At 42.7% G+C, this 12,888-nt stretch overlaps 1 protein-coding gene across 3 annotated transcripts in view; it reads left to right on the top strand.

Moving 5' to 3' along the window:
- The window catches only part of RIC1 (RIC1 homolog, RAB6A GEF complex partner 1), a 268,206-nt gene that overhangs the window by 6,839 nt on the left and 248,479 nt on the right, over positions 1–12,888 (top strand). For all 3 annotated transcript variants that reach the window (XM_063913985.1, XM_063913986.1, XM_063913984.1), the window contains exon 2: positions 10,946–11,053. In XM_063913985.1, coding sequence (XP_063770055.1) covers positions 10,946–11,053 — 108 coding nt within the window. The remainder of the gene's footprint in view (positions 1–10,945; positions 11,054–12,888) is intronic.

The raw sequence follows: 12,888 nt of genomic DNA on the forward strand, positions 1-12,888 counted from the left end.
TGTCATATGTTCGATTTTGACTTTGCGATTTCCCCTGAACTCCCTGGAGCCCAGCACCACAGATTTTGACTAACTTTTCTTGAGATTTGGATTATGGGGTATATGCAATTGTGGTCGAATTGCCGCAAATGTCGAAAAACGGGGCATTTTCGACAAAAAAACCTGTCTAATTGGATTCGACAATGCAATACAGTACTTTTCGACAAAAAACCTGCCGTTTCAGATTCGACTTTTTGCAATTCGACTTCTCAAATTCGACATGTCTGCAATGGTAAAAATGCGGCTTTTCGACAAAAGTATATTCAATTGAAGAATGTCGATTTGACAACAGTGCTTTTCGACAGTCATTTCGTCAATTTCATTCCGTCTCATTTTGCTGTCGTGATCTAATATTTTTTTTTTTAAAACATGTTTTTTTGATTGCTAACAGCATATCTATTTATATTAGAAGGTATTATCTACTTGGTTTGTCTATTTAGGAGCCAAAAGTATTATTTAATATATTTTTTAAAAGAATATATATATATTTTTTTTTACTGACTAAAATAATATGGAGAGATCAGTGCATGTTTTTCAGTGGGAAGGGGTAGGAATGGGTTAAAATTCCTGAAAAAAATTGCATGGGGTCCCCCCCTCCTAAGCATAACGAGCCTCGGGCTCTTTGAGCCGGTCCTGGTTGTAAAAATACGGGGGGGAAAATGACAGGGGATCCGCCGTATTTTAACAACCAGCACCGGGCTCTGCGCCTGGTGCCAAAAATACGGGGGACAAAAGACGTAGGGGTCCCCCGTATTTTTAACACCAGCACCGGGCTCCACTAGCTAGAGAGATAATGCCACGGCCGGGGGACACTTTTATACCGGTCCCTGCGGCCGTGGCATTAAATCCCCAACTAGTCACCCCTGGCCGGGGTAACCTGGAGGAGTGGGGACCCCTTAAATCAAGGGATCCCCCCCCTCCAGCCACCCAAGGGCCAGGGGTGAAGCCCGAGGCTGTCCCCCCCCCCCCCCCCCCCCCCCATCCAAGGGCGGCGGATGGGAGGCTGATAGCCAAGTCTCAAAAAAATATATATTGTGTCTTGTAGCAGAACTAAAGTCCCAGCAAGCCTCCCCCGCTAGCTGGTACTTGGAGAACCACAAGTACTAGCATGCGGGGGGGGGGGGGGAAGGGGCCCGCTGGTACCTGTAGTTCTACTACAAAAAAAAATACCCAAATAAAAACAGTACACACACACCGTGACAGTACAACTTTATTACATACATGCACACTGACATACACACATACTTATGTTGACACGAGGCTCGGTCCCCTTCTCCACGTAGAATCCACGGGATACCTGTAAATAAAATTATACTCTCAACAATCCGGTGTAGATCGGTCCTCTTCAGAGTTTGTAATCCACGTACTTGGCAAAATAAAAAAACGGAAACCACGGACTGACAGGGGTCTCATGTTTACACATGGGAATCCTTTCCCCGACTGCCGGGACCTCCTGTGACTGCTGTCAAAGAGGGTCCCTTCAGCCAATCAGGGAGCGCCACGTTGTGGCACTCTCCTGATTGGCTGTGCGCGTCTGAGCTGTCAGGTGGCGCACTACAGATACAATGGAGCGCATTTTATATTCAATGGTGGGAACTTTGCGGTCAGCGGTTGAGGTTACTCGCGGTCAACCGCTGACCGCAAAGTTCCCACCATTAAATATAATGGAGCACCTATGCGTGGCGCTCCCTGATTGGCTGAAGGACCCTCTTTGACAGCAGTCACAGGAGGTCCTGGCAGTCGGGGAAAGGAGTCCCATGTGTAAACATGGGACCTCTGTCAGTCCGTGGTTTCCGTTTTTTTATTTTGCCAAGTACGTGGATTACAAACTCTGAAGAGGACCGATCTACACTAGATTGTTGTGAGTATAATTTTATTTACAGGTATCCCGTGGATTCTACGTGGAGAAGGGGACTGAGCCTCGTGTCAACATAGGTAAGTATGTCAGTGTGCATGTATGTAATAAAGTTATACTGTCACGGTGTGTGTGTGTGTACTGTTTTTATTTGGGTATTTTTTTTGTAGTAGAACTACAGGTACCAGCGGGCCCGTTTCCCCCCCGCATGCTGGTACTTGTGGTTCTTTAAGTACCAGCTTGCAGGGAGCTTTGCTGGGACTTGTAGTTCTGCTACGAAAAACAATATTCTTTTTTTTGAGACTTGGCTATCAGCCTCCCATCCGCCGCCCTTGGATAGGGGGGACAGCCTCGGGCTTCACCCCAGGCCAGAGGTGACTAGTTGGGGATTTAATGCTACGGCCGCAGGGACCGGTATAAAAGTGTCCCCCGGCTGTGGCATTATCTCTCTAGCTAGTGGAGCCCGGTGCTGGTGTTAAAAATACGGGGGACCCCTACGTCTTTTGTCCCCCGTATTTTTGGCACCAGGCGCAGAGCCCGGTGCTGGTGGTTAAAATACGGGGGATCCCCTGTCATTCCCCCCCCCCCCCCCCCCCCGTATTTTTACAACCAGGACCGGCTCAAAGAGCCCGAGGCTGGTTATGCTTAGGAAGGGGGACCCCATGCAAATTTTTTTAGGGTTTTTTTGAACACTTTTGTGCCGTCCATGAAGTCGAATCCAGGACGCACACTATCGTCAATTGGTCCGTTTTTCGACAGCGGGACTGTCAAATCCGTTTTTATTGAATATGTCGAATTCGGGTCCCGGCGGCGGGGATTAGACTGTAGAATTGTGTCGAATCCAGAAACGGTCGAATTTCAGCCGGAATTCGACCGCAATTGCATATACCCCTATGTGTGCTTACGATTTTGGCTTATGTGAGATTTGGGCTATCTAGCTACTTGCAGTATGAACTATAGATAGTACACCGATCTAGCAAGGATTGACTTGCCTGTACAGTCTATATTTTCTTGCGATGCCGACCTGGCGGGACCGCGCATCGGGATCGCAAGGTGACTTTCACTTTGCGATCTGCACTAATTTTTCTTACGATTTTGACTATAAATTCAAAATCTTAAGAAAAAATCTCACCGTGTGTACACACCATTACCGTAGTTATTTGTTTTAAATATTTTGCATTCTTACTTGGAACAGAGATAATTTCTGTGTGATTATAACATGTTTTATGTACTGTATTTTTAATTGTCACTGACGACAGTGTGCAATGGTAAGACAGCAGTGCCTGGTAATCCGATCTGTTGTTTTGGCTCATCACTTCCATGTGCTAAGTATGAAGTCATGTCTACTCTGTCATTGCTAGGCTGTGCTCCTGAGATAGGGTTGTAAGTGAACATGACTCATTTGAGTTTTCTTTGAAAGCACATTTCTTGTGTAAATCTGTGAGCCTGTTTACTTGTACAGTATAGAGAACATAGCAGACGTTGCAACTCCAAAATGGCAGACCAATTACTTCTGACTGTCAGTGTAAATCTGTTTACTGCCTCACGGGAACATCTGAACTAAAAGTAAATAAAAATTAAAATAGTCCCTTACCCAGTAATTCATGCGTCTCTCTCCCAGCTGCTTCTTACCTAATACACAACTCCTGGTAAACATTAAATATAATTAATAATAGTGCCTCATTCTTACTGTGCTGTGTTCACAACCTCTGTGTTAGTCGGTTACATGCGAGTTGCCGTCGTCGGCTTACCTTGCGCATTTATCAGCCTGTTGCTGTAGGTTGATTCTGCTCTGCAGGTTGCCAGGAGAATTGGTCTTCCTCACATAATGCGCAACTGCTTCCAGAGCTAATTAAGGCGGCCCCACATGAATGACCTGAGGCATCAGCATAGTGTGAATACCAAGAACAGGACCCCCCTTCCACAATCAGACCCTTGTGTATAAGACATGCATTTGTCAGGAATGGATCCGACAACCCCTATTCTATCCCATCTTAATTCGACTTTTTCAAGTCAAATTGAGATGAGCAACCCAGAGGAGGAGAGGGGGGGTGGGGGGAGCCACGGGGGACAGCCGCGGGCAGCCAGAGGAGATCAGTGCTACAGTAGCGCTGCAGCGCTGCAGAAGGATGTCACACAGCAGCCCGTTCTCACGGCAGTGTTCAACCAACTCCAGCAAGCTTGCTGGAGCCGGGTAGACGCGGCTGTGTGACATCCTGCTGTCTTTTCGACAGACGGCACTTTTCAACTTCAATTGAATATACCCCATAAAGATGGGATGTGGGCCAAATGTACTGTATGGGGAGAAAGAGAATGAATTTCATGAGAGGCCTGTGCGAAATTACACTGGGTCGTGGTGGTAGGAGAGAAATGAATGACATGCATTTGTTAATGTGAATTAATGACAAGGCATGGGAATCTTAATAGTCCTAATGGTGCTAGCAGTAAGGCATGAATTCAAAGAGTGAATCTTGTAGGAACATTGGCGTTACAAGTAGCTGGTTGCTTGATACTTAGTTGACAAGTCCCAGCAAATAATAAGATAAAGTTTATTTGTATATTATGACCTGTTGAGCCCCACTCATGACACATTCAATAAATCCTAAGGTCATGTGTACTCTGGGGCATAAAGCATAGAAAAGTACAGGATCTTAAAAAAAAAAAAAAAAAAAAAGTCCGAAACTGGGGGCCACTATCCAATGTTCAACATAGAATGAGCTACTCTCATCCCATGTCCTCCTACCTCTCTGACCACTCTTCCCTTTCTCATGGCTCTCCTTCTACGCCTATCACACTACTTCGACTTGAAAAAGTCGAATTGAGATGAGATTGAATAGGTGTTGTCGGATCCATTCCGACAAATGCGTGTTGGAATGGATCTGACCCTAATTGAATATACCCCTCAGTGAGAGCACCAGTGAAGGCGATCAAACGTCTTCATGCAGTCTAAAGAGAGAATAATGAACTCCTAATGACATTTTAACCTGTACATTCAGATCAAAGACCCAGCATGTTTTATCTGATACATGCCAACCTCCAGCAGGGTCCACCTGATCTGGATAAATGAGCCTAGAAAGTAAAAGGAACAGGTGGTTTGCGATAATTTTAGCATACAGAATAGGGTGTATAGGGAATTGGGTGTAAATTCTGACTAGTTATAGGATCTTTCCCTATTTTGAGTAGGGTAATAATCTCTGGAGGGAATCATATCTGTTGGAAAGTACACTTAAACACAGAAACAACTATAGGGGACATGGGGACCACAAAATAGTTAGAAAAGGAGTTAGTTAACCCATCCGGACCAAGTGCCTTACCCATCAGGAGGGCTTTGATAAATTCATGGACTTCGTATTCTGACCACAGGGCCTTAATAGAGGTTAAAGCATCAGCATCTGGTCTACGAAGGTGTAGATCATGTAAAAAAAAAAAAAATGGAAACATCTGTTTGCTGAAATGTGGAGCTATCAAGGTGTAGATTATACAGTGAGGTATAATAGTTGCCAAAGTCATTAACTATGTGTGCTGGATTTAACAATTTCTTACCCTCAGGGAATGTAGTATATCTAATTCTGTTCCTAGCTTGGTACATATGCAATATGGGAGATAGGAATCTGCCAAGTTTGCTGCCCAAGTTATAGAATTTTTGTTAAAGTTTTGAAAGGGTACTTTTTATTGAGACTAAAAATAACTTCTGAAGTTGGTTCAAATAGATATCAACTCCCTCTTAAGTATGCAAGTGGGTTGGGCTCTGTGCAATGATTCAACCTCTGCTAAACATAGTTCCAGTTTGGATTTCTGATGTAATTACTGCTGTTTGAGATGGGAGCCTGTTTAAATAGCTACTCCACGAAGGACAGCTTTAAGGGCAGACCAGTAAGTAGAATTGGAAGTGTCCTGAGGGGAGTTGTTTGCTTGATTAGTGGTGAGAGCATCTGTTAATGACTGAATAGCTTCAGGAGAGGACAATAAATGGTCTGGAAAGTGCTAAAGCCTAGCTGGTGGTCTAAAATTAACTCCATCCCAGGTCCACCTGACCATAGGGACAGCAGCATGACCAGACCATAGGGACATTCTGATACTTTCGAGTATGCTGAAGCATCCACTTATCCAACAAGATTAAATCAATATTTTTGTATGACAAGTGTATATGGAAAAATATATATTATATTTAATTGAAGGGGAGAGTATGCCAAACGTCATAAAGGTCTTTCTCTTTTAATAAATTCTATAATGACGGTGAGGAAGCCATACTAGGTCTATGGGCCGATTCAATTGTGGCGCGAGCCACCTGCTTGTCTAAAGGAATGGGCGTCTATCGGAGCTATACAGTTGAAGCTCCAATAGATGCCCATTAGCACCCTCCACTGGAGGTGTGAGAAAAAAGTGTTAAGTCTGTAGTTTGGGTGCCCAATGCGCCCCAACCTGGACTTTGTGTGCCCATCCACGCTTTTTAGACTGGTTTAGCCTCTTTGCGTGGCTAAACATGGAGCTAACAGGCGCCTTAACTAGCAATGGCCGTCTGATCGGAGCAACAATTGAATAGACTGCCATTGCTAAAGATGCCCGGGAGGGGTGCAAAATCAATTGAATCAGCCCCTATGAGCGGTAGACGTAGACACTGGGAATTTGTCTAGTTTGGGGCCAGAAACTAAATTCATCTATTCTGATTAAATGGATTTGATATTTTGGATAGCTTTAAAAAATTTCTCCGGAGAAAAGGAACTTGTCTAGCGTTAGGTGCATATAAATAGATTAAGGCAGTGGTTTCCAAACATTTTTGAATCACGGCACCTTAGAATATCAGAATTTTTTTCACGGCACCTCTAGGCCAAAAATTTCTTATTGAGAAATTTAGAAAGAAATATTACATTAAGTAGATCGCGTTTATATGTCATACTTAGGGTCAGTTGTGTGGTGAGGGACAAGATTTGCTTCTGTTTGGCCACATATTTTATGACTGGCAGCCACCAGCACTGGTTTTGCCTATTATATTGACCATGAATAATTTGAATTGATCCTGGACCACCAACCCAGGGCACCCCTGCAAGTGTCCCGAGTCACCCCAGGGAGCCACGGCACACAGTTTGGGAACCTCTGGACTAAGGTGATCTCTCTAGTTGTCCAGGTAGGATGAGATAGTGGGCACTCCTATCTTCTATTTTATGTACATGGTTAAATGTTACAGAAGAATGAAAAGGAATTGCTACCTCATTTGTCTTGAATGAGCCATTTCCCTGGTATGCTACTTGATATCTCTCTAACCTTGAAACGTTGTCAGAGTTTAACCCAAGGGTATTTAGGAAAATAAAGTAACCATAGGGTGAGGAATGGGAAAATGCGTTGAAGGTGATAAATATATTCTGATCCTAAGTCAGTGAGTGGTACAGCATAGTGTTAGGTTGGTGTAGAGAACTGTGACACTCAAAACAAAGGGAAGAAATAAGAGAGAAGGGTAAGGACAATAGACAGCACAACAGTGGAAAAATGTAAATACCACAGAATGTGGATCAACAGTGTTATTTGCAGTAATCAAATAATCAAAACTAACATTGGGAATTAGATATTACAGTAAAGCTGAGTACACACTAGGCGATCCTGAAATGCCGGCGATGAATGACTATGTCATTGAACGATATAACGATAATGACGTCACCGCCAGCATTCCAGGACATGCAGCTCAGCACGACATTGACAGGTTGAGCTGCATGTCAGCTTAATATTGGTGATCACTGAATGACGTGTGGGAGCGCGCATCGTTCATCATTTACCAGTATTACCGCTGTACACACTGGACGATATAAGACTAAAAATAATCACGATCGTTTATTTTTTAGGCTGAAGTCACTCAGTGTGTACCCGGCTTAATTTATGTACCCGCCAACCACTATAGGCAGTTAAAAAAGCACAATGCAACAATAATAATGAGCTGTTAAAAAACATGGTGTCTATTGGAAAATAATACCGTGACATCTGGGTGTCAAAACTAGAGCTACATCCAATCTTGGGGAACCTAAATAAACCATCTATCTTGCTGCAAGAGCCGCAGCAAACTATAACTTAAGCAAACGCTCAGAAGTTACACAAAGGTACTGTTAGATACAGTATAAACCAGGCAGTCAGAGTTAACAAAAATATATTTTTTTCAGAGTGAAGTTGGAGTACTCGACCTAATGTGCAGAATAAATAAAGACATTACTGTCAATAAGAGCATATCATAAGCCCATAGATGATATTCTCATGTGGCTTGATTTTAGTCCTGGGACACCGGTCCCTTTGGACCAGAGCTACGGGTAGACACTGTTAGGTTACATTCCGCCAGGAGTTTGATCCCAGCTTCAACTGAAGAGATCATTTAGGAGGAGGAGTCAGACTGAACAAGAAGCTTAACTGAAAATGCTCAGCGATATAGAATATAATTTTCTCTTAAAGCTGTAGTGATGGCCCGATAAGCCGTGCTCCTAGTCAAAGTAGCTGTGGATAGGTCTGCATATATGTGTAGTCCTCGCAAAGTATCCTCACCCTCAGCTTGTCGCTCCGCTCTCAGGATTTTCTCCTTAAAATGAATCAAGTCAACTCACATCATTGTTTCTCGAGGGCAGTTATTTTCCCCAACTATTGGTTTAGGAAGACAATTAATGCGATCAGTTATTAGATCTTGTGATTATACTGAAGGTAGAAGCTTATAAAATAGGTTCGAAACCGATTCTGGTAATTCCACACTGGAAACAGGGGTAGATGTATTAACCTGGAGAAGGCATAAGGAAGTGATAAACCAGTGATATGTGCAAGGTGATAAAGGCACTAGCCAATCAGATCCTAACTGTTAATTTACATATTGGAGCTGATTGGCTGGTGCCTTTATCACCTTGCACATATCACTGGTTTATCACATCCTTATGCCTTCACCAGGTTAATACATCTGCCCCAGAGTCTGGTATGCCCCGTATTTTCAGATTATTCCGTCTTGACCTATTTTCTAAACCAGCTCTTTTATCTCTCACCGTTGCCATTTCAGATTGTAAATCAGCATGAGCCGTTAGGAGATTATTGTGTGATGAAATTAGTTTTTGTAGTTTGTTCTCCAAGTGGTCTGTGTTGCTGCCTAGTCCTGTGATCTCTACACACAGTAATTGCTCAGACTATTAAACTCCAGTCAACAGATCAGCCTGAAATACTGTAAACATCAGAACATAGATTTTACCCTTGATAGGGGCTATGATAGATAGCTAGTTCTAGTCCCAAATCGGCAGGGGAATTGGTACAGTGAGAGAAAGGTATGATAAGCAGAGAGGCAGCTCAAGAGGATGGAGAGGACCACTGGGAAGCGAATAGGGGGTGGACTTTTCTGGTGGTTAGCTTTATTAAGTTGGATAGGAACAGTTAATAGGAAGGACTCCACTGGGTAACGATAGATTACTGCTTGTGTATAATGTGCATAATCAGAAAAGACACATCATGGCGTTCCACTGATCACTCATGAATTTAGTAGCCAATTATAGCAATAGTGCAGCAGGGAAGGATGTTTAAAATTAACCGATTATGTGTGAAGACTGTGGCTCTAACCACAGTGTAGATGTTCTGCAGATATCTAGCCAGTGGGTCAGAAGAGAACAAACTCCAAGGAAATTATGCACTTCTGTAAGCCCAAAGCATTCCCTCAGGCAGTAGTGCCTATACAGCTCAGCCTGAAAGCAGATGATGGCAGCTATCTAGGCACAACTTGCAACAGCACTGATGTTCAGGGGTTGGAAGGGGTAAAGGATTAAAGGCAGCTCATCCGGTCCCTAGCTTGGGCATCAGCGGCCTGTATCCCATCACCTATGGACTATGCAGTCGGAAAGTGATCTGGATCCACTTGAAGGTACATGGTTTGCGTTGTTCAAGATCTTCTGACAGCCACCACCTGAGAAGTGTGAATAGGGGTTAAAGTCCGTAAGGGGGCACTGTCTATGCAGATACACCAGAGAGTACTGGCCAGATAGCAGGGATCTGCCACAATAAGGAGGATCCAGAGCGCCAGCCAACAAAAATGGGCCAGTTGTTGAAGCTCAGTGGGAGCACTGGACACTGGGGCTTTTGACTCCAACCCTGCCGGACACCAAAGGGGGGTAGCAGGTGGCAGATATCTAGAGTGAAGGATCAGAAGCCTGGGGAGTTCTATAGATTAGCGTCCGCCATCTTAGGTTTGGAGGCCACTCCTACCTTCCCCCCTCCCATGGATATAGTTTTCACTCAAATTCTTGTACACCATCACTAAAGCCCATGTTATATTTTTTGATGCCCATCTTATAGGTTGCCACTGTTGCAATCTGGTGTACTTTTACTGCCTAGCCTAATTAAACCGCGTTTGCAGTACTGTGGTACATTAGCATTGCATTTTTACAGTGCTTAGTTCCCACTGCACATATCAGAGTGGGAAGAGACCTTAGTCGATTATCATATAGATCATCTGTACTGTGCCAAGTAATACAGTATTAGTGGAGCTGTATAAATAAACAGTAACTGAAACGTGTATACTTTTAATTGATATGAGAATTTTTGTATAGGACTTTAATGCAATAATGGACTTATCCAGTTAGTAAGTTGCTGCCATTGTTTCACTTCTCTTCCCTGTGAATTTATTTCAACCCTGCTTTCAAATTTTGTAAATTGTATAGTAATCCTTACAAAATAAAATGTAAAGATGTGGTCTGAAGACAATATGTGCCCTTATTGGTTGGTAGGATGTTTTTGAAGAACATAGTGAGTTGGCGTTGAGCAGAATTCACTTAAGGGGTAGATTTACTAAACCCTCTAAAAATTAAGTGGTGGTGATGCCCATAGCAACCAATCAGATGCTAGCTATCATTTCTTTATTGCATGCTAGAAAATGATAGAATCTGTGCCACCACTTCCTATTTTTAGGGGTCTATTCATAGCTTGCACAAGGAGGAACCTAAATCTATAGCTAGTTTTTCCCTGTGCTCTGCACAGAAATAAGAGGTTACAATGCTTTTAAGGATTGCAAAGCCATGTTCCATATATTCATATTGTCTTTCTTCTATGTTTTAGCCCGGTGTGTTAATAGCCAGTTACAAGGAGTCGGCGAAAGCCACGGCCCAATTTGGAGCTTACAAGGAGTCAGAATGGAGACCGGACAGCAGTGTCATCGTTATTGCAGTAAGCAGATGTGGAGTGTATGAATAAGGATAATTTTTACTTCATACTTTTTTTTTTTCTCTTAAGTGTGAATAGTAGTTGGCATACTAATTGCTTATGGAAGGTAGCACATAGTAGAAGTTTATTCTCAATCAAAAGGTGGAAATCATATCTTGCCTTCATTAAGAGATCCAGGAACTCACCAACAATTCGGGCTAAACACACAGCCATTTGTCTAGACAATGTGCCCAGGCAGTGGACCTGCAGTTTGACCTGAAACATTGATGGTAATCCTGCACCTCTTCATGAAGGCAAGATACAAATATTCTGTAAGGGTTTACCTGAGCGATAATAGACAATAGCTTCTGTGTCAGGATACATTTCTCCTATCTGTCTTTGTGCGTGGTGACACCTTGATAAGTTTTGCCATTTTATCATGGACCTGATTTTTCATAATGTGCTCAGCCACAGGAAGTAAATATGAGCCATAACTGCAATAAGTGTCCAACAGTGGCCATTCAGTGTGTTCACACTTACACAAAAAGAAATTCATTATCAGCCATTCCTCATTAGTGCTGCAGTGATCATCTTCGTTCATGTATCTATAATGATACTTGGTCAGAGGTTCCCAAATGCGATTCTCAAGGCACCCTAATGGTGCAGGTTTTAAAGATATCCATGACTCAGCACAGATGGCTAAATGATATTCAAGCATGCATGGTATACTTAAAACATGGACAGTTATGGATCCTTGAGGACCGTATTTGGTAACCTCTGGTCTAGGTAGTTCTTGTCCAGCTTTTCCAAATGGTTTCTACTGAAACGGGTGCACTGTATGCTTGTTACATTAAAAACATTAGATTTAGGGCTCAATCCAGTTAGGTGCTAGTTCCCTAGAAGCGCGTGTAAGTATGGTCTTATAGGGCTGCGTACAAAATTCTGCGAGTCTAGGGTTAAATCAGGCTGCAAGAGGAGTGAGTTGCGCTGCTATTTCTGGAGTTTCTATGCAATGGTAACTCGCCCCCTTAATTGAATTAAGCTTTTAAACTATTGATGTTAGAAAACTTTGTATGCTCTCAAGATAGGCACCCTTGAGCCAGGCATTGGGGGATTGTACCTAATTTCCAGGTTACTTGTATTTACATCAAATTGTTGGTTAATTATATGCTTGGTCTTTGGGGAAGCCCCACCGCAGGCAAACTGCATACCGACTGCTCTAGATATTATGCACTTTTCTTCTGGTCACATCTGCAAGCTATAAAGCAAAACTGTGTAGTACATTGAATGTACAGTTGTGCAGTAATATTGATATACAAGTGAAAAGTATTCTTTAAACCGAAACAGGGCATAAGTAGTATTCTGGAAGCTGTCAATGCATGATTTAAAAGATGTTTTTATTGTTTCAAAATAGCTTCTGATCAACAGAATCGCTCTTTAGGGAAATTAAACTTTGATCTTCTCAGTTCATTTATTGCAGTTGGTGTAGACACAGAGTCAGATTATCTTGTCAAAAGAATGAAGAAATAAATAAATAATATACATACATACATACATACATACATACATACATACATACATACTGTGGCACATTTCAATGCATTTGAAAATTAGGGAGAGCGGACCAACCTTCCGTGGAATTTTGAAGGTTGATTGCCTTGTTTTTGGCCAAGCACCCCACCCATCTATACATAGATGTAATCACAGCATTGTTCCTACTAATACAACTTGTATTTCTGAGGTACACCGTATCGTTGGTCCAACATTTAAAATGAGAAAGATGTTCCCTTCTGAGTGAGTTCAACTTTCCGAGATGGATAGGTATCCATTATTCAGGCAAAATATGCCTCAAGTTTATT

The sequence above is a fragment of the Pseudophryne corroboree genome, chromosome 1, assembly GCF_028390025.1.
Source record: "Pseudophryne corroboree isolate aPseCor3 chromosome 1, aPseCor3.hap2, whole genome shotgun sequence".
NCBI lineage: Eukaryota > Metazoa > Chordata > Amphibia > Anura > Myobatrachidae > Pseudophryne > Pseudophryne corroboree.